This window comes from Electrona antarctica (genome assembly GCF_951216825.1).
Source record: "Electrona antarctica genome assembly, chromosome: 9".
NCBI classification, from domain to species: Eukaryota; Metazoa; Chordata; class Actinopteri; order Myctophiformes; family Myctophidae; genus Electrona; species Electrona antarctica.
The window spans coordinates 30,821,350-30,843,126 of record NC_136790.1 but is presented as its reverse complement, the minus strand read 5'-3'; the positions used below and the strand labels follow the sequence as shown (position 1 = coordinate 30,843,126).

Here is a 21,777-nt window from a genome sequence, read left to right as displayed (position 1 = left end):
GGCTTGTTTTACCCAAAAATACAGAAATAAGAACTAGAAAAAATGTGCTCCTCTGAGCACAGGTCTCCCACCAGGCCGCAAACAAAAGCCACTAAAAAACTTGAACTTATACATCTTGATCACATGAGTCATGACCAATATAATGTGTGCTGAATCTGCTGATTTGTTTGAGTTTTGGACAAAATCTGTAGGAGTATAGTAGCAAAAAGTGTATTTTTAATAAAAACGCATTATGGCAGAAAATATTCTGGCACAAACAGAGCCTAAAAATGTGTCATGATTCAAGTAATCCAGGGGGGGAAATATGTTGATTGAACGACCTATGGTTCAAGAGTTATAGGCCAAAACCTGAAGTGGGCTGTTTTAACACCACCATGAGGAGATTTGAAAAACATGTGATGGATGTTCTTCCTTGGCTTAGTGGGAATGTGTATGCAACGTTTCCCAGGCAGCAATATGGCACTGCATTCATGATGTGTGGCATTTTGTGCAAAACGGCCACCCACACAAATTTTGGAAGCCAAACATAGCCAATCAGAATGGAATATGAGAAATATGACAGATTTGTCTTGATCACATTACTGCAGAGATAATGTATACCGATTTGCGTGAGGTTTGGACAAAATCTGTAGGACAAAAAATGTGTTTCGCAACAATTTGTCTCATGGTGGCAGACATAAATTTATGCCATGAAAAAATGGTCGGAAATAATGTAAAGTATAAGCTACATGATTTTAACATGCACACCATTGCACAGTACAGCATTATCAGACCTAAATTTACCCTTCAACTTCTTGTTGTAAAAATTACTATCACGTGTTTTGTAGCAATTTGTAGCATTTGTAGAAATATTGGGCATTAAAAGTAATTAAGAATATATACTATATGTATTTGGTCCCTGATTTGTGAAATAAATGTAGATATAAAATCTAATATTAAATAAATACATATATTTTTAAAGGGTGCTCAGTGTTCTCAGGGGCCCACAGTTCCTGTTACCCTCTGTGTGCATGCCCTGGTTAGTACTGAGTGCTTACAAGTAGGCCAATGTGTGCGACAGTGCGTGTGATGGCCACAAGGTGGTGCTGTGCAAACCTACAGGATGGCAGACACTCTGGGGAGATAGGAGGGGAGACAGAGAAGCCAAAACGCCCAAACTCTGTCCACTAAAGTAAATCTCTTACAGCCAAGAGGAACAGAGTTGAGTTTCTTTAGTAGATAATTATCATAATCATAATAATACCATCATTATTAACTTTTGTTTAAAATAACAATAATCAAGAGTGGTAAAATGTTCATCATCTGAGGTTTTCAATGGCAGCCTTGACCGAGGTCATTCCTTTGTAGTTTATCAATCCTCAACTGTTATTTTTTTCCCCCAATTGTATTTTATGTATTTTCTTAATCTTGCTTGTGTATTAAACCAACCACCACGGCCAGTCTACCTGTAGGAGTATGTGCAGTTTCCTGTTGTATTCCTACCATCAAACCTCCTGGTCTGACAGCCAGCTATTTCTTCTCTTCTCATCCTCCATCCGTCTATGTTTAAGAGAAGCTCAAGGAATACATTAATTGCATCCATCAGTCACCATGTCTTTTTGCGCTCCTGCATTTTTTGTTTTGTCTTGTTTTTACCACGCTTTCTTCATTCTCCTCTCTTTCATCACCCCCCCCCCCCCCCCCCCCCCCCCCCCCCCCCCCCCCCCCCCACCCCATACCCTCTGTTCTCAGAGGCGAGTCTGGGCCTCGGGCACGTAGATCTCAACGTTTTCGGTGCTCTCTGTGGCTGAGTTCTGGCGAAACGAGGCAGACTTCTTGGCGGCCAGCAGGCGCTTGCGAGCCTCCTGTTTCTGCTTCTCTGCTGAGGCTGACGAGGAGGTAGAGGAGGAATCGGCGCTCCTCTCGCGGCCCAGGGCCGGCCGTCCCTTACCGGGCTTCTTTTGCACTGGAGGCACTGACTTCTCCTCGTCCTGTTGAAGGTAGAGGTGAAGGGTGGGTGTGGGGGGATTGGGGTTGATGGCGGGAAAAGGTATGTCGGCGAACAGTGCAGAAAGACAGGGTAGGTGTGGTGACGGTGTTGGTGGTATGGGGGGTGGGGAGTGAGGGAAAAAGGACAGATATGAGTCTGTGATAGGATATATCAGTCATTAGGATGTTCTTCTGTCTGAACAAGCAATTTAGGCAGAATAGGCACACACGATGGTTGACAATGGTTCACAGTAAAAAGCTTTGAACCCGCCATTTTACGTGTACAATATGACAACACAGAAAGACATAAGCATGACTATTCTGATGCTAAGTAAACATAGACAGCTCTGACATAGAACGGTCATCATTGTGACAAAATACACCTTTGAAAGATGTCACATGCTGATGGTAATGTGCATTATATTGAGCACGTTGGGTACTTTCCTTATTTTGTGTGACACCGAAGTATAAAACATGGCTTAAGTGGTTAATCAGAATTATTGATTTAATCAATTATAAAATTATTTCTTTTGATATATAACAAAATAGCATGATCAAAAACAAAAAAAGAGTCCTATTATATTAAATAATCAATAGAATAAACACTAAGTAAATAATCGATGGTTGCAGCTCTAGTTTATACTAGAATAAGTTGAGTAACACCATCACTGTACCCACGGTCGTTGTTACATTACAGAAGCACCATGATGTCAACAGTCCTCACGCACAAATGCTACATTACAAGGTAAACATACATGTATACAGTAGACAGACATGCAGACCTGTTTCTGGATATTTTATCTGGATATGGGATAATGCATTTAATACATTCATCTGATCACACACACTGGAATCAGAATGTGTTCACAGAATAGGATCACATCTGCAATGTGTAAATGCCGTCTTCTACACTGAGAAAGCTCCAGGATTTCTGTATAACCACAGAAAGATGTACAATAATAGGTACCGATATAGTTATGTGAGAGCAACTTTCCCTTTCAGTTATTGTTTTATTCTTCACAGTAAAGTTTAACAGCATTTTATTTAGTTTTACACATGGTAGTGTATCAAAGTACAATACAAATCATATCAGAGGATAATAATGAATTTAATCTAGTACACCTAATAAACATGATGTTTAGCAGGGGAAGGAATGTCCTCTCCTCCAAGCATTCACACTTCCATTCATAGTCAAATGCAAAGCTCACACCAATCAATGCAAATCAAGGTCTGATCAACAACCTGGAGAAGTGCCTTTCAATCGAAGGTGAAATGCTTCACGATCTCAGCATTGACACAAACACCTGGCCATCAACAACTGACATGCAGTATGGGTGAGTCACAAGTCAAACAACTCTGCAAGCGATTCAATATCTGTGAAGAGCAAGCAGTTAAATGCAGTGTCATGCTCATAGAACACAGTACCACGGCGTGGTACCAATACACATTTGACGTGCACACTCAGGTACGGAACGGGACGGTGCACACGCGGGCATGCTAGAACGGTAGTAGAACGCGTCCCCCTAGATTCAAGAGAAGAAGCACCTAACCTCCGGTCACCAGACTTTCCAAGACGCACTTAAGTACCCCCCCTCCCCGTAGTTTCACGCTGTGTCAAGAACCCAAATCAAATGGTGTACTACTTTGCATAATAACAGGTTTAACTGTTTACCTGAACGCACATTCTCATACACGGTAAGCAACACAGCACAGCAGTATGGCTCCAGTAGGCTTTCTGACTTAACCAAGCATCTCGTTTGGAATATTAACGCTTCTAGAGAGAGATCAGACTTGACAGTGCGAGGTAGTAATGGAACATTATACCTCTTTTGGGGCGAAATGGAAGGCGGGGCTTTTCAGAGTAAAATTTGCCTATCTGCCTGGCACTCTAGCGCCTTATTCTGAAGAAGTCTGGCAGCATCATAAGTGTTAAATGGTGTGAGATATTAACTTAAAGACCAACACAGTTAGCCTGAAAACCTACCATGCAGCACAGCTGAGTGTTAAATGGGTTTCAGTCATATGTCACAATGTACCCACTGCAATAAACTAGACTACACCATATGGATAAAATTGGATCGTTCATAATCCAGATAATATATTCAGAAGCTGTGACTGGGGTGACAAACATAGAAACACAGAAACCAACAAAGGCAGCAACATTTACCCAAGTGTGAACGGACATGCAAACTAGGTCACACAGACTCACACATTTATAGACGGTTTCATCCATGTATAAATATAGATAATTTAGATAGGCACCCTACTTCAGTGTTCACAGCAAGGTATTTTGAAAACATGGTCAAGTCAGTGACATGGAAACGTTTCTTTGACGACAACAACACATCATTCCAGGGATTCTATTTAGACCAAGTGGACACATGCAGACCGCAGAGACAGCGACAGGATGGATCCACTAGCATGGCAATGCTAGTGATCCTTGAAACGCTCAGTATTGTCATTAGTATGAAACCGTCTATACAGAGAAAGAGCATTTCACTGCACGTGCAAATGCATCTTGGACACTGTAAACCACTGAGACATGCATGCTCAAGACAGGACCTTTAGCTAAAACAAAATTCACAAAACAGGCCTGTTTGAGGGCTATATTATTTCATGCATGTGTAAAAGGGATCTCTCGGTCCCCATTACATTGGACCAGGGAGGTCAGTTCTCACTGCCAAGCAAGGAGCGAGTGAGTTGAAGGGGAGGTTAAAAAACAAAGAGAGGGGGGGGAGGGTTTGGCGGGAGGAGAGAGGCCGGTGTCGGCGGCTTTCCTACCCCAGCCAGGGCATTGGACAGCAGGGGTGGGTAGTACCTTCCGCTCAGGGGGTGAGTGGGCAGCTGCGGTGGGCGCCGGCTGCCAGTCGTTGGACTTGAGATGGTAAAGTTCGTCAAACTTGAGGCTGATGTCCTCAATGGAGAGCTGGAGCAGATCCCAGAAGCCGGCCAGGTCCTGGGCCGTGGCACGAGGGTTGGCGTTGACATTCTGACACAGAGAGAGGGAGGCGACCACCACGGAAGGAAGGAAAATGGAAACAAATGAAGGGAAGTGAGGTTACAGTAAAGGGAATGATGACAGGAGAACACATAACAGGTTAAATAAGATGAAGGTCATAGCATAGAACACAGTACATCTGAAATCTAAAAATCTAAAATACAATTTAACCCTGAGACATTTAAAAATTGACCCTGAAGGATGTATTAGAAGAAATGGCAAACTTTGGAGTTGTGACATTGACATAATACAATAATGCCAAAAACGACTGTAAAAAGGTCAAATGCCAATATCAAAAAGGCTATTTTTAATTTGCTTAGTACCGAACAAATATGAAACCAATAAATTAAATGGAGTGTTGGTTAAGGTTGCTAGGTTGATGATGTATTGTATTATTGTATGTCTTTAATGTCTTGATGAATTGAGTACACAGGACCACAATGGAAACAAGCCCCTAGGGCTTTTTGTGTTATCCTTTTAGCGTCATTGTAAAATTCTACCACTGTAGTATTTGCAAACTGTCAATAAAGTACTGTATTCAATGTGTTATTAATAAAGTACCGTATTTCAATGTGTTATTTCATCACTCGACACTAGGGGGAGCTGTGTTACCACATTAAGGCTGTATACTTTGCATCTGTTTGAATATGAGCCTGGATAAGAACAATGCTGGAAACAAGAAAAAATGAACTGAAAATGTACCACTGCACAGCACCACAAGAAAAGTACAATTTAGAGAGGCTGGTATGTCAAGTTAATCATGTGATCATATTTTCAAATAAACAAATTGGGACCCATAATAACTTGAGTCCTTTGACCCATAACCACTTGAGTCCTATTTCAAAAATAGCTTATGAGGTTGTAAATCTGCTATTTGGTAGTGAATGTTGAAATCCGGGACATTTGAGTTATTTACATACAGATATTTGTTGGGACTCTTGACACCCAGCTTGAAACCTGCAGCACCAGTGTGTGTTATATTGCTCACAGTTCTTTATCCATGCAAAGTTCACACAGATGTGACAGATAGATATCAAAGCATATCCTTTTCCTTTGACATGGTCACTGTGTTTAGCAACAGAACACAGTCTTTGTCTGGTTGTGCTGCTTTCTCTAGCAGACTCAGCATTTTACTTTAGCAGCTGCAGACTGAGTTTTGATCTCAGTCCAGCCGCCTTTGGCTCAACATGCCACCAACATGCTTTATCATGCTAATGCACCTGTCAAGATCCAGACACAGCCCAGCTTTGTTTTTGGGATATGCAAAGCTTTGAGTAAAATTACGCTTACCGCTGGTTGCCGTCTACAGCTTTAAGTTCTGTTGAACGGCCTTTAGTAATGACAATTTGTTGTCTTGAAAGATGTTAAATATGGTATTTACGTACTGCACTATATTCTTGTGGGATTAAAAAACAAAATGTAGGAAGCGGAGGATGGCTGAGTACCGAAACGTTCTCCATAAAATAACAAACTGCATCTGAGCCAGTCTTGCATCTTTTATTCTGCAGTACCACTTTTTCCACTTTGGTTGTTTTCCATTTAAGTTGTATTTATAGCTGAGCACCCACTGCCTAAAGCAAGGGTAGCATCTAAGGAAGCGCACCTGCTTTTCTTTCTTACTTAAAAATGTATATTTGAATACACAAATGTACAATTGTTAAGTTTCAGAAGAACATTGTCATACATAGTTTTGGTTGGACTTCTATATAATATCCTTATGAGTCAGAGAGTTCCTGATAAGTCAGTCACTAACAATAGTGTTAAATACTTAAATACAAGTGAAACCAGACTGGTTTCTTTTGATTTCCTTCCAGTTGTCAGAAAGTAACATTTCTAACACAAACCTATCAACATAATGCTCTGTGTTCTAAGATTATGATTGAGGGATAACATTGTAATTTAAAGATGGAGTGCCATGATCCCACCTTAGCACTACCCACCTTAACTTAAGCCTCACCCACAGCTGTTGTTGTATGATAATGTGGGAGGGGTTAGGGTTATGATGTCACTCAAATGGTATTATTTCGATGCAAAACAGAAAACACAAAAATCACGGCACTCCATCTTTAAACTTGAAATGACATTTAAGGAAGTGTTTTTTTATAGGCGTTTTAGTTACAGTAAATTAGGCTGTCTAAATGTCATGATTGTACATGAAAAATCCATAACAAACATACTGACAGCGATGTGTCTAGTAACTAAAGATGAAAGGTATGTTTGGTTGCGGCGGCTCTGTATGTTTCAGTGTGGCGGAATTTCACAGCAGTGACACCAACCAAGTTTTGTTCACACAGTCCTCGGAACTGCTGGAACTTCTGGGACATAAGGAGCTGGGCACTTCCCACCGCACTGCGGACCTTCCCCAGCACTGCAGAGAGGAACACAAACATGAACTAACTGCTCATACATATAAAACACACAGATTGGCTCATATTAAATATTCAAAAACGCTACATAAATGAACATCTCAATCATTCTTAATCTAGCGGAAACGCCTGGGTGTCCAGACAGATTTGTTTGCCTTACAAAGCCTCTTTTTTTTAAACGACTTCATGGACTAGAAGAGGATTAGTGTGTATTGGCGAGCTTTAATCTCTTTAAAGGCATCTAAGCCTATATACAGTAGATCATCCAGTCCTCCAGTCTGTGTTTACAATATGTCATCTGCAGTACAGTACAGTACAGTACAGTACAGTACAGTACTAATGTCATCAGTAAAACTAGGACAAACACCCTGCCCAGTCAGTCTTGACGAAGCCAATTCTGATCACTCACTTATAAAGTTACAGTATGGCTGTATGTGATTACGAAGCAGTCAAACCAAGCGACTATGGTTTTGGTCAGATTTAATGTTGAGCTTCTTTTGCTACAATGAGAACACCCATTAATACAAAAAGCATGCATACATTCTAAATATTCAGACACATGCATGCACAAATATACAGACAGATATACACATCCATATGTATGTATGTATGTATGTATGTATGTATGTATGTATGTATGTATGTATGTATGTATGTATGTATGTATGTATGTATGTATGTATGTATGTATACTGTATTTTAATTACTGTATTACTGTATTTTCATTATTTTCATGTCAAGGAACCCCAAATTGACTGCGGACCCCATTAGAAAATATATGCCAAGGACCCCCATGAGAGAAGATTTTTACAGCTCTAGCAGTGATTTTCAACCATTTTCATTTCAAGGACCCCAGGTTTGACCTGAATTAGGCTACGGTACCGCATTTAATGACATTTCTATCTCTGGGACCCCAATGTATATTGTAAAATCAAAGTTAATTGAACTCTGAGAGTGTACAAATGGAACACTCTCTGAGTTACAGACCCATAAGGGTCCATTTGGTTCATAATTATCATTTAGCTGGGGACCCCCTGGAACTCTCTCAAGGACCCCTAGGGGTCCCCGGACCCCACTTTGGGAACCACTGATATAGGCGATGTTTGACTATGGTTTGACCTCTGGCAGTTAATGTTAATGATCAATCAATTGATTGTGACAATGAAAATACATAATACAATACATAATTGGCAAAACATTTGGAGGCAAACTTGCAGTATCCTCACGCCCTTCAGTGGGCCCCGGCCCAGACAATGAGATGCATCTTACCCTCTTCAGAGAGCTGGTAGTCATTGGTCTCTTGCTCCATCTGTTGGCACCAGCCTTCCATGCGCCCCGTCTCTGCCTGCAGCAGCTTCAGAAACCAATGGCCATCTCTCCGACAAAGAGTACCGCCTCCTCCACCCAGGGGGGCGTTGCTGTTGCTCCCGTTGCCGCTCTCTAGCCAGGGGTCCGGGGGCGGCAGCGATGAGGGGTCCAGTGCCGGGTCCAGACTTTCAGAGAAAGACGAGGAGCTACTCCGCGTGGTGGTGCGGTTCAGGATCTGTCTGGGTGGAGGAGGTGACGAGGCATCACCATTTCCTTCTCCGTTGTCTAAGAAGTCCTGTCCAGGGGCAGAGCGTGTGGACTGGCAGGCACTGCTGACCATGACTTTCTTCTCAGTAGGCTTGGCGTGGCTGGAACTGGAGAGGGAGACGATTGAGGTGTCCGACACAGAGTCTGTTTCTTGCTTTGAGGCCATGCTACTGGAGTGGCTGAGTCTGTTAAAGAAACAATGGTGTCATAGAATCATTCTACTGTACTGCATTGTACTGTATTCAAGTTTCTCCTCTGAAGGTTTAAGGCATTCTACTAGAATGCCTTAAACCTTCAGAGGAGAAACTTGATATCCAAATAACAGTAGGCTATAGTGCAATTTCAAGTCATTCTAGTGACTTGATGTTGTATATCAATATGTTATTGATGTCATAACATAACAAGAAACACGAGTTGTAAGACCACCTAATAAGTTCTAATTCCAAACTAATTCAATAGAAAACACATTAGATTCACACGGAAAATCATGATTGCGTGTATAAAACAAAAGCACAATCTTTCTACTCTATGAGCAAAACACTCACTGAACTACTTTATCGTTAGAGCATTCTAAATACACTATTTTGGGATTTAGCAGTGGGGAAGGGGTATTCCCCCACTAAAGTTGGTATTTTGCCTGTCTAAATCCCTAAAACACCTCCGTTACCCGTTACATTATGCATAGGTGTGGTTTGGGCGTTACAATAATTAAACCAATCACCGTGCCGCACGTGCTACATGCCATTGCCTTTAAGAGATCCCTTATCTGTAATTCGGGCTTTTATTTGGTATATAGATCGTGCGTGTAGGCCGTCTCTATGAAACGGTATCAAGCGAAAAGGAAAGTTCGGCAAATCAGATTAAACCCCATTTGCTGCGCTATGGGGTGATGAAACTGAACGAGCAAATGGAATCGCGCACGCCGCACGATGCCTGGCACAAGCCAAATAACTTCTTTGACTATACAATTATATAAAATGGACACAAGGAAGTGGCAGGCACTCACTTCTGCTGATTATAGGAAAATTACAAAGATATGCGTAGGAGAATAAGGAGAGATGACGCAGCCTGACTCCGCAGACATCTCCATTGCAGGCGTGCAGTGCGCGCCGCTATACCAAACTAATTTGGCATTACGGCTTTACGGGTGCTTTTAAACTCCACTATGCGCCTTCCCAAATGTTTGTGACCAAAATAGAAATTTAGGGGAAAGCGTGCCAACACACCCATGACCACACCTCTAGGCGCAAATAACGGTGTCGGCATAATAGCTAGCGGGTGACGCTGGACCAAAATACCATTAAGGGACAGAGCAAGCTCCTATACTCGTAATTTTCGGGCAGCGGCTGACTTGCAGGCCGCGTCGCAGGTAACGGCGGTGACGAAAATGGCGCCCTACTGTATGTGTATAATAAAACAGAAAATGGTTATTGATCAGACACTGACATTGCTTTTTGTAGGCTACATGATGGTGAACTCAAACCAGAAGCAGCAAATAAGATAAGAAGGCAGACTACAAGAGATAGGATATGTAGTCTGCTGATAAATTACTATGTACTATTAAAGGCAGGGAAGGGCCAGCTAACTCCAGCCTGGCAGAACTGTGACCGCTCTCTGCCCTTTGCAGTCTGGTTGACGTCCCATTGTCTAGGATGGATGAGAACGTTTTTAAGACTTTGTTTATTACAGGTTGGTGCAGTGGAATTTGTAGGTCAAACAGTAATTATAATCATTTTATAAAGAGCTTTTGATTTAATTGGGGGCTTTAGCGGGAAAAAGCACTTGTGAAATTGGTATTACACCCTGCAACGCTCTTTCACACTCTTTTAAGATATGTTTTGTGACTCTATCGGCTGACAGGATATGGGGAGAGAGATGGGGGGGTGACACGACAAGCAGAAAAGGTCGTCGGGATCGGGACTCGGGATTACCAGCCTAGGTGCCCAAACGACCAGTCCGGGCCTCCTTCACACTCTTGTGACCCCACACACACCACCCCGTCTGATTTTCTTTCCAGATCACAATAATGTTGTACACTATTGTTTAAAATAAAGGCCGTTATACTCACTGTTCATCATTTGACTAGTATCAGGTTGCAACTTGCACCTGGACAGAAACACCTATCAACGCTTGGCAGGGGGAATCCTTAATAAGAGTGTTTAACCACTTGAGTTACAACTGAATTGCGACCGCTTTTTCTTTCTACACCAAATCTCTTTGACAAAAAAAGCTAATATACAAGCAAGCTTGTAGATTAGGCAGAAGATAAGAGACGTTTTGTGACTGCAGAGACAAGCCATCACAGACGTAAAGGGAGAGGCCACGGCACAGAGCATAAAAATGTGTAAAATATAAATTTATGACAGAAAAAATCACGTTGAAAAATAAATTGCAATTTCAGATTCAAAGCAGCTGATAAAATCCCTGCAGGCAAATGTAAGAAAATCTGGAAGGGTGGTTGACTGCAGCATGGCAGAACTTCCTGCCATTCAAAACATCATGGAAATTCAATGTAAAATGCAATGACTAAGGAGAAACTAGAAAGGTACTACAAATCTCCACCAGGGGCATGCCCTAATAATATTAACAATGTAGGCTATGCAGCTAACCACTTAAACACTATACTTTGCTAACAGGGGTCTATCCTTGACCCGCTCCTTTTATCAATCTACACTAAATCTCTTCAACAAAAATAGCCAATCTACAAGCACACAACGCATTCGTTTTTGCGCCACGATTGCCTATTTTCGCGGAATGTTTGACATTATGACATATGCCTAGAATAGGGACGCTACATTTCTACCTCGAGCCATGAACGAGTCATAGCAGGCTCTACTCTCTGTCTACTACTTACTGTACCTACTTATCATTTTCTCTGCTTTGCCATTTGTCGGCACGCTAAACTCTGTAAAAGGGGCTAAAGACTGAGTTAAAACAGCTCAGACTGAGCTGAATTTGTGCACATATATTGAGACAGTAATTTGGGGGTTTTGAGGTATGTTGACACGTTTATAATTATAAATGGCCTTGTGAGGCGAGCAAAATTCTCTAAGGCTAAGTAGTGAGTGAGACTAAAACATGGTTTCCTCGCAGGAAGTGGTGACATGTGGTGACGGGAACAGGAAGTGGACTTACTGCCAGCCGTCCTCCACTTGTACTCCAATGGACTGAAATCTGGCCAATGGTGGAGTCTCCTCTCGTGGAACCTCTTGAATACAGTCAACCTAAGATCAAATCACAAAGCCATGGTTTGGCATCAGCAAGCATGGTTATCAGCAGGTCTCAGAAGGACCCCCATCCCCTCCTTTATTTATATTATTGTATTATCACGATAATAATTATACATGTTAAAGGTAGGCTAAGTGATATTTGTTTTGTTTTTTGTTAAAAGATTAAAGCTCTATATTCTGCTATAGAGTGTTTATTCAGTAACAGGGGGTCCCTCCATCTCTTTAATATACAGAATATACTGTTTCATGTGAGTTGTCAATTTCAGCCAATCAGGAGAGTACCCATTTATTCATTTATCAGCTTCAATTTTAATTTGTTCCATATCCAATTTGGTCTGCTCCTAATTTTGTGTCATTACTTCCCATTTCACGTGCTTAGAGTCAGAGTTTTCTCTCCTGATATCACTCTGAACTTACTAAAGAAAGATCTGGAGAGACAAGGAGACTGACTGTTACTGAACAAACACTCTATTCTATTTCAGAATATAGAGCTATTATACACTTATTTTAACAAAAATATAAAAATAAATCACGTAACCTACTTTTAACCTCACAAAATGTTTTTTACATGCATACTGCTGACCAGGCAAGCATAAGGAATATTATTTTTTTAATTTTCCAGATGGTAAATCTGGATGTGGAAAAATCTGAAGTAAGAAGGATCAAAACGTACATTGTTTCTCATTTTTGTGCTTGCCCAGCAAGCACGGTCAGGACCTCGACAAATTAGTGACGTATCAATTGTGGCCAGATCAAGTGAAACCAAGACTAGTCAAATCTGGCTCAGAATATCACCTGATTTCAACCAACATAAATTTTACCCACTAAGACGGACGTCCCTGGATGAATCAGAGAGAGTCCGATCGAGGCCAGATCAACTTAAATCATATCATAACTAGTCAGATCTGGCCCAAAATAAGCTATATTATTTAATCTGGTGAAGACGTCCTGGAAATGACGTAAAGATCATCCCCATATGGGCTGTGATCTGGCCTAGTCCTGAATGTCACCGGAGTCACTGGAGGATGTCATCATAACGTTATCACGACGTCATTTGGCTTGCTGGGTGGCTTGTCCTTAATATCATGATTAATAGTTACCCAGCACAAAATACAAATATCAGGAACATTATGGTTAGGGAAAATGATGAATATGCATTCTATGCCCTCTAGTCTCTACTACAGTGTGTTTCTATTGCATAGCAACTCATCCAAATCTAATGATAGGACTAAGTGTGCCCTAATGGGTCCTTTAGTTTATGAGCACATTTATGGACTTTATGTGAATCAGTGAAACATAAAGAAACACAGATTATTAAAATATCCCACTTTTGGGGATTCTAGGCCACTAAAGAATGAAGGTGATTAAAGCTTATATCACATTAAGCATTGCATTCTTCTGCATTGATGTAATTGTGACTTATGCATTTCACTTATAGTGTGAATGTATCCCAACACCTGTGGCCATCTGGGGCTATGTTACGAACCTGTATGCCAATAGAAGAAAGCTTCCTCCTGGGCACTGGGACCACTAGGGGTTCCTCTGGCACTAGATTCCCTCTACTCCCTCCCGTCTTAACAGGGTCATGCTGGACTACTGAGTCGCCCGTGTCGGTGGAAGCGTTGGAGGTGGTTGTGGTAGCAGCGCTGGTGGAGACGTGGTGGTGCTCTCTGGGCGTGGCGACTGGAGTAGCTTTAATGTGCGGGGGTCGGGCCAGGCTGTTGGCACGGGTGCTGTCAAGGCTGTCGGAGGAGTTGCTGCGGGCGTGACTGGACTGGCTGTTGGCCTCCGAGCGGCGGTCCTGTTGGTCCAGGTAGTTGTCCTGGCTCGACTCGGTGCTGCTCTGCACCGTCACAGAGATGTAGGGCTTGGACGTGGTGCGGGGCGGCACGGGCGGAGGGGCGACCTTCTTACACGTGGTTATGCATGTGGAGACTGAAGATGAAGTGGGGAGGGGGCGGGATGGTGATCAAAGAATAAGAAAAAGAGTATAAGGTAAGGGGTACACAGTAAAATTGCCATTGTTGATTTTGCTCTGAAGAGTGTACAAATGGAACCAAATGGGCCCGTAAGGGTCCATTTGTAAGGGTCCATTAGGTTCCATTTGTGCGCTCTTCAAAATAACGAAGGATTTATATGTGTAGTACTCACAAAGTTTCAACAAACCAATTACCTAGAAACACAAGAGTGAATCAGTGAAAAACATTCACAACATTAATTAAGGGACCACGCCCGAAGGGACTTCTTGGTCGCTTATTGTATTTGTCTGTTTTTTTCATCTCCTTCCGTCAAAAATAGCAGTTCTGGCTTAACCGTGCAGTCGGTTTTCGCGAAACTTGATAATATGGTAGAGGGCTATGTCAAACGGTGAGGATGCGAAGTCCACAACCATTGACCAAAGGGTGGCGTTATAGCACCCAATTGAAAATGCTAACTTTGAACGTCAGCAATACAACTTCAATCCACATATGAGTCTCCTCATGCCAAACAACCTTCGTGTTCTAACATTTGACCCCTGACCTTTAGATCACCCACCATTTAGAAGTATATGAAAACCAGTTATAATCTATCTCCTCCCGGGATCTTTGATCAAAATTACATTTTTGACCTATCCGAACAAAAAAATCAGGAGTACATTTTAAGTGAAAAAAATGAAGGTTTTACGAGCCAATGAATATGGCTTATTGCTTGGTCCCGTCTGATTAATTAATTAAACTTCAAATTTTTGACAAACACAAGAAAAATGTAAAAAAGATATATCTATATGGATTTGTTTTTACTTCCGGATACCCCGTCCCCCCGCAACTGAAATTGTCTCAGTGAAATGTGGTAAAAAGGGGGGCTTCAAGCTTTGCTCACGGCTTAATGGTTATCGTTCACGGTTGCGGTTCACACAATGCACTGGTATGTTGTCTCGCCGATTCCCAAGGAAACCTTCTGAATCATTCACACCCAATACTCTAGTCTAGATATTCCTGCATGAAAGCTTCAACACGAGCAGGAACACATCCTGTCAAGCGGAAAATGTAATTAAGCAGAACAGTGAGAATACTGTTTGTTGCACACATCTCACTCACACACACACACACACACACACACAGAAGAAGAAGCCCTTTTATCAATTTACATTCACACCACTGTAAAGTTTTTTGTTAAAATGTTAAAGCTTGATATAGAAAGAGAACGTGAAAAAAACGTCACAACCTGTCTGTAGAACTCCATTGAACTGAGTTTTAAATCAATAACAGGCAGCCATCGCCCTGTCATGTTAAGTGGTCAGATGAAGAAGCCATTCAGAGATGTTTAAGTAGGCCCTGAGGCCCCTGATCCAGAAAAGGTTGGGAACCGCTCTACACTACTACACAAGCCAGATCCCCAGACTGCAGCACAACTCTCAACAGTGGAGGGGATGGAGTAGAGGAGCAATAATATGCTCCTTCACTGCACAGCGTGGGAAGACAGACGTCTCACTATAGTGGAATAAGAGGTGCACTGTATTGTATTGTATATTACTAGAATTTCGCGGGCCTTCGGCCCGCTCATCCCAGAGTTGCGTTGCGATACAGAAGTCCACAGATACAGAAGTCCACAGTGACACGCGTTTTATGCAGCTGTTTTGTGTTGCAGCGCGTGCGCGCGCGCGCGTGTAGTGTTGTTGTTCTTATCCATATATGCGCCTCGGTTGGTCCCGTTTGTTCCACGCCAGGTGTCGACGCAGTCGTTCGTGCGATTTGCGTGTTTGCATTATTTTAACTGTGTAGGCATACCATATTCTGAATTACCAAAAAGAGGACACATGCGCGCGTGCATGTGGATGTGGATGTGCACATGCGCGTGCACGTCGTGCACGTCGTGCATGTGCCGTGCGTGGGCGGTTGTGTTAAATTGAGATGTCAAAAGAATCTAGAGCCTAACAATAAATGCATCAAATATGCTCTATATTAGTTATGTATTTATTTAAAGCAGTGGCTCTGAAAGGTGTGATCCAGGGACCCTCATGGTTCCTTGAGGGGGTTCCAAATGGACCCATTATAGGTCTGTAACTCTGAGAGTGTAACACATGGACCCAAATGGACCCTTACAGGTCTGTAACTCTGAGAGTGTAAAAATGTAACCAAATGGAGTCTTTTATAACTGTTAACTCTGATACTGTGGAAATGGAATGAAATGGGACTGTTATGGGTCCATTTGGTTTGACTCTCAGAGTTATGGGGGTCCTTGAAATTAAAAAGTTTGAGAACCTGTATGCAATGGCTTATCTGTTGTAAAAAGAGAGACCAGCCTATTCTCCAAACCATCATATCTTGTGCTTTGCTAGGTTGTACAAAATAATATTGGGTCATTATAATTTGCAGGACTCACCGCGCGCACAGCTGCCTTGTCTGTGTTGACATGACATGGGCTTGCAGGACAGAACTTGTATTTGTGACAGACACATTGGGCCTCATGCGCCAATAAGTTCCTAACTTTTCCTCTTACATTTCTTCCTAAGTGAATTCCTAAGAGAAGTCCAGTCAGATTCATGAAACGTTCTTAAGTAGGCAGAATTGTTCGTAAGCATGTTCTTATGATGATGAATCCAAATCCTCGTAACTTGAAGGGGTGTGCCAGTTCATTCAAATTATCATAGGTAGACGCCCCACATATCCTAATTAGCATCCTAATTACCATAGGGAACCGCCCCACCAATCCCATATAAGGCATTGGGAATTCACTTTCCTACCTGTGTTCACCCAGGTGGGTGTAGTTTTGCATGACTCCATGGCGTTGTCTGCAGTCACACCTGTGTGTGATTGCAGCTCACAGGACCTCACACATAGAAATAAAGTTGAGTGAAGTCAAGAATACCTAAACTAAAGTCTAAATATGGTGGAACACCAGACTCCAAACATTAAAAATCAATAATACTGTGGAGGTACTGAAGTGAACAGAAATTTTCACATTTTCAATATTTTCAATATTCATGAATGTATTTTATTATATCTCACAATAGTCAACTGGGGGGGGGGGGTGATGGCGGGGGGGAATGGGGGATGGTTATGTGGTGGGTATGGTGCGTTTGTTTGGGTTGGGTTGTGAACTCTAAACCAGTGGTTCTCAAACATTTTCATGTCAAGGACCCCCAAATTGACATGCATTCTGACCCCCATATGAAAATATTTTCTGCTAGGGTAATGTTTTGAAGATTTATCAAAATGTTTTGAAAATAGCCAATCTACAAGCTCAAAATGGGCAGTAATGGGACGCGTTTGTGAGCTTGTAGATTGGCTATTTTCAAAGTATAAAATGGGATTAAAGTGGTAAAATATTCCATATTTTGCTGTGGACTGCCTGGAACTTCCTCAAGGACCCCTTGAGGTCCTCAGACCAAACTTTGAGCATCATGCAGATGGCGCTGTTTTCCCTTTATGTTTTCAGATTGCACTTAAGAACGAAAAAGGCACCCTAAGAGTGCTCCACAGTGTGCGTAGATTCTGTTCTTACCTACGAACAAATCACAGCTAAGAAAAGATTGAGGGATCCCAAAACCTTATTAAAAACTTCCTAAGTGGGTCTAAGAACAAATTTCCTCTTAAGAACGTCTTAAGAATGGTTGGCGCATGAGGCCCATAGTTCCTTTGCAGACAATACAATGTGCTTCTCATTGGTCAGTCAGAAAGCTGAGAAAACAGCAGGCTACTTTTTCTGCATGTCAATGATGAGATAGTTGTCCGCTGTCTGTCTATCTGCAGACAGCGGAGCAGCCAGCGAGCCTTTCTCTGATCTGCGGTCGGGACCAGTGGTAGTGGTGTGAGCGTGCAGCGCATGCAGAGTTATGAAGAATACACATTCCGGGGTTGGGGCTGAAAGTCCACCTCTCAGTGTTTTTCCACGACGAACCATTGAACGTGCATTGTAATACACATTGGTGTGAATGGTCTGTGAGCGTAGCGATACACTACAGGCGATACGTGTAAAACCCCGGACATTTGAAGGTATTTATAAAACCACCCGGACTGGCCGGACAGGCCCCCAAAAGAGGACGTATGGTAAACTGTGTATGTAATCGCGGCGCTGTCCATGCAAGTTAGAATGAGTGTGTGTGTGTGTGTGTGTGTGTGTGTGTGTGTGTGTGTGTGTGGCTGGCTGCCCTGTGGTTGGCTGCGTGGGGATCGCCATGTGAGGGGGCTAGCCAATAAGGGCCCTGTGTTGCATGTGGAGAATTGTGTAGGTTAGTGTGTGTGGTGCAGCCGAACGGGGTGGTGAGAACATGAGGGGGATGTAGCACAGCAATCGGTGACCCCTACATTAAGCTGTGTTGCTCCCAAGATGCAGTGCAAATGCGTGTGTGTGTGTGTGTGTGTGTGTGTGTGTGTGTGTGTGGCTGGCTGCCCTGTGGTTGGCTGCGTGGGGATCGCCATGTGAGGGGGCTAGCCAATAAGGGCCCTGTGTTGCATGTGGAGAATTGTGTAGGTTAGTGTGTGTGGTGCAGCCGAACGGGGTGGTGAGAACATGAGGGGGATGTAGCACAGCAATCGGTGACCCCTACATTAAGCTGTGTTGCTCCCAAGATGCAGTGCAAATGCGTGTTGTAAGCAACCGTAGCCAATGGGAAAACAGGATGCAGTGTTGCCAGGTCCGCGAATTGTAAGCGAGTTGTAAGTAGCGTGTTGAATGGCATATTTTCTGGGCTTGTTTTCATAGACGTGGCAACAAATTAGGCGGGGGTGTCGGTGCTTGTGGCGTGTTTGTGTTTATTATTGATATTGATGTTGTTTGTGAGTGTGGACGGGAGGCGGCTCTAGTGGCAGTGCAATGACAGTTTTTACGCGGGTGTTGTTAAATGTGGCCGTGCGGCGCGACATGAGGAGATAGCCGTGGGTCGACACGGAGGGTAAGTCTGTGACGTGTTAGTGTGTTTAGTGGGTTGTTGCAGTGTGTGTTGCAGTGTGTCAGTGACGTAGTAGCTGGTGCCTTTTGTTCCTGGGCTTGCGCACAGCGTTTTGGGCACACCTTTTCAATTGTATAATAGATTGTATTGTATTGTATTGTATTGTATTGTATTGTATTGTATTGTATTGTATTGTATTGTATTGTATTGTATTGTATTGTATTGTATTGTATTGTATTGTATTGTATTGTATATGACACTTCTGCAATTTCAGCACCAGTTGAAGCTAAAGTTGAACTACGTTAGAACCTTAAGTGGTATATTGTAGTCATCTTTATCTGTTGCTTCTGGCAAAAGAGGGCACAAAATCACACTTTTTTTAAGCACAAACAAATCTGTACAAAGCAGATTGTTACAGGTCCTGTTACTTTTGTTGTGGGAAACTCTTTGAAAGAATTAGGAAGAAGATGCAGTTAGTCTGTAATATCAGGAACTGCCTTGATTGTGTCGTAAAAATTCAACACTGCTTGGCAATGGTGTTATGGTCACATGTGACATGTTGGCATATTATCTAAGGGGTTAAACATGTAAAGCCAAGCTCAGCACAATGGAAGCTTTTCATGCACCATATATCCAGTTTAAGATTAGCATATAACATAAAAGCAGACATTTACAGCGCATAAAAAGCCAGAGTCAATTGAACAGTCACTTAAATTGCACTGGCCTGTTGCTGTACATTAAACCACTTAGCTTTACCACAGTACAGTAACAGAGCACAATGTCTGAATGTTCAATCCACTCGTTTACTCTACTCTCTCCATCTTATCTATGCACAATCTCCGCTGTCTGTGTTGATGACAAGAGTGCCCTCTTACAGTCTGAACTGCATCACAGAATGTGCTGAGAAAGAGCCTTTGTGAAGTCATTTGTAGAAGTGGTTTGTGAGTACGAACTCACCATTACATCATTCAACAATGTACAGCAATGGAGTGGTGTGGTTAGACAATTGCAAGTCTGTGAAGGGTAGTTCAATGAGTACAACAATTTTATAACTTGGCTTCCTTTGCCTAAACGATCAAACCTACGGCATCAGGGCCAATGCACACAGATCATCATGCAGGTAGTTTATATGAAAGCAAATTGAAAATGTCACCCAAGGATTTGTCTGTAACTGAATGTCAACAGACATGGTGTTGCTGCTATAAATCCACCATGGATATATATGTGATGCTGGCTAATTAACACTTCGAATGTAAACAGACATTACAATTCATTGCAAACCCTGTGGTAGTTATCCCTGAGCTCCAACTTGACACCACAGACTACGAGTGTGGTGGAAAGCTCATCAGAATCCATATAAGACCAAGAACGGTGTCAGCAGGAGGATAGCCACCTGAACACACAAAAACCTCTGCACAAAGTTTGATGCTGCATGGTTGGCTAATCGGTACATGTGACAACAAGTAAAGTGCAGCCCTCAGCTCAGAGTGCATATCTCCGCAAGGCTAGATTGCCTATAGCCAGGACTGTGGGTAACGGCCGTAATGGTTTGAGTTGCGCACTATAGGGGTATCTCAACATGCAATTTAAAAGAGTGTAAGACATATGCCCCTCCCCTTCAGTTTTGAAGCCACAGGCAAACAGTAATACAGTAGACCAGAGCTCTCCACCTAGTAACACGCCTGGTGAAATTAGTAACAATACACCCACCTGCTACCATCCCAAAATTAGGAGTCTGCATTGTTTTGTTTTTTTACATTTCTAAATGTATGCCAATTGCCAAGTATGCCAAGCTATCTATTATGCCAAGCTATTTTATATCTTAACAGTGCACAATAAAAAAATCTAAACATATTGAAGAAGTGGTCTAGTAATGACAGGCTATGGACAACGCTTGTATATCTATCTGCCTTGCCTTGTGATTTCTTCATTCTGAACACAATTTACCCTTGGGTGGGAAATAAATACCACAAATCTGCTTTACTCTGCTTTTACTTTAAAAGCTATGAATTCACAACTGACATCTGTCTCTGAAATTACACAGCAGATCATGTGTTAAGGCTGGTTAAATTATTGGGGTCATACAAAGTTATAGTCTACAGAGTCTGGCTGTTTTGTGATTAAAAAGCCAGAACATGCAATGAACCCATGTGATGTTTCCTAAGACAGGAGAAGAGTAATAAGCAACAGCACAATTCAAACAGTTTCCCATATTTGTCTGCTGTAAACTCACCATGACACACAGCTGTGCCAAGCACACAATAATTATAGGCTATACTTGAATGTGTGAATGAACTGACAAAGATTTCCATACTGTCAAAGCTTTTACTAAGCTGGAAGACCCATCTGTACCACATTTAAAGGGCTTTACAAACGGACATGCAGCTACTAAATACTGCTACCTCTCAATGCCACTCAGGCTGTGAGCTGTTGGCATGTGCCGACAAACCCCTTAAATCCTATTAAACAGGAATGACTAGCTGCTCTTGCTTATCCTTCAGGGAATTTTACAACAGCAACAACCAGGGGCTTTGTGCAGAACTGTTCTACTGAGCAGAATCTTGAGTGGGCACTGCTGTCATCGTGCCATCTGGACAGAGGCACTGTTGTCCAATGCACAATGTGTTTTCCAGGCAGGACAACTATTACTGGTTGGATGCGACAATGGTCACAAACAAACAAATTACTGGCAACCAATGACTGTTCAACCTGTTTCACAGTACAAGTTGTATGAGGACACATTGGCTGCATAATTGCATATACGGATGT

General features: G+C 42.4%; 1 protein-coding gene across 1 annotated transcript in view; it reads right to left on the bottom strand.

Annotated features, from left to right (window-relative positions):
- Positions 1-1,727: 1,727 nt before the first annotated feature.
- The window catches only part of dlgap4b (discs, large homolog-associated protein 4b), a gene marked incomplete at both ends in the record, with an annotated part of 30,977 nt that continues 10,927 nt past the window's right edge, over positions 1,728-21,777 (bottom strand). The window contains 6 exons of the mRNA XM_079510542.1: positions 1,728-1,970; positions 4,787-4,957; positions 7,243-7,334; positions 8,602-9,092; positions 12,043-12,131; positions 13,624-14,072. Of these exons, the coding sequence (XP_079366668.1) occupies positions 1,728-1,970; positions 4,787-4,957; positions 7,243-7,334; positions 8,602-9,092; positions 12,043-12,131; positions 13,624-14,072 (1,535 nt within the window). The remainder of the gene's footprint in view (positions 1,971-4,786; positions 4,958-7,242; positions 7,335-8,601; positions 9,093-12,042; positions 12,132-13,623; positions 14,073-21,777) is intronic.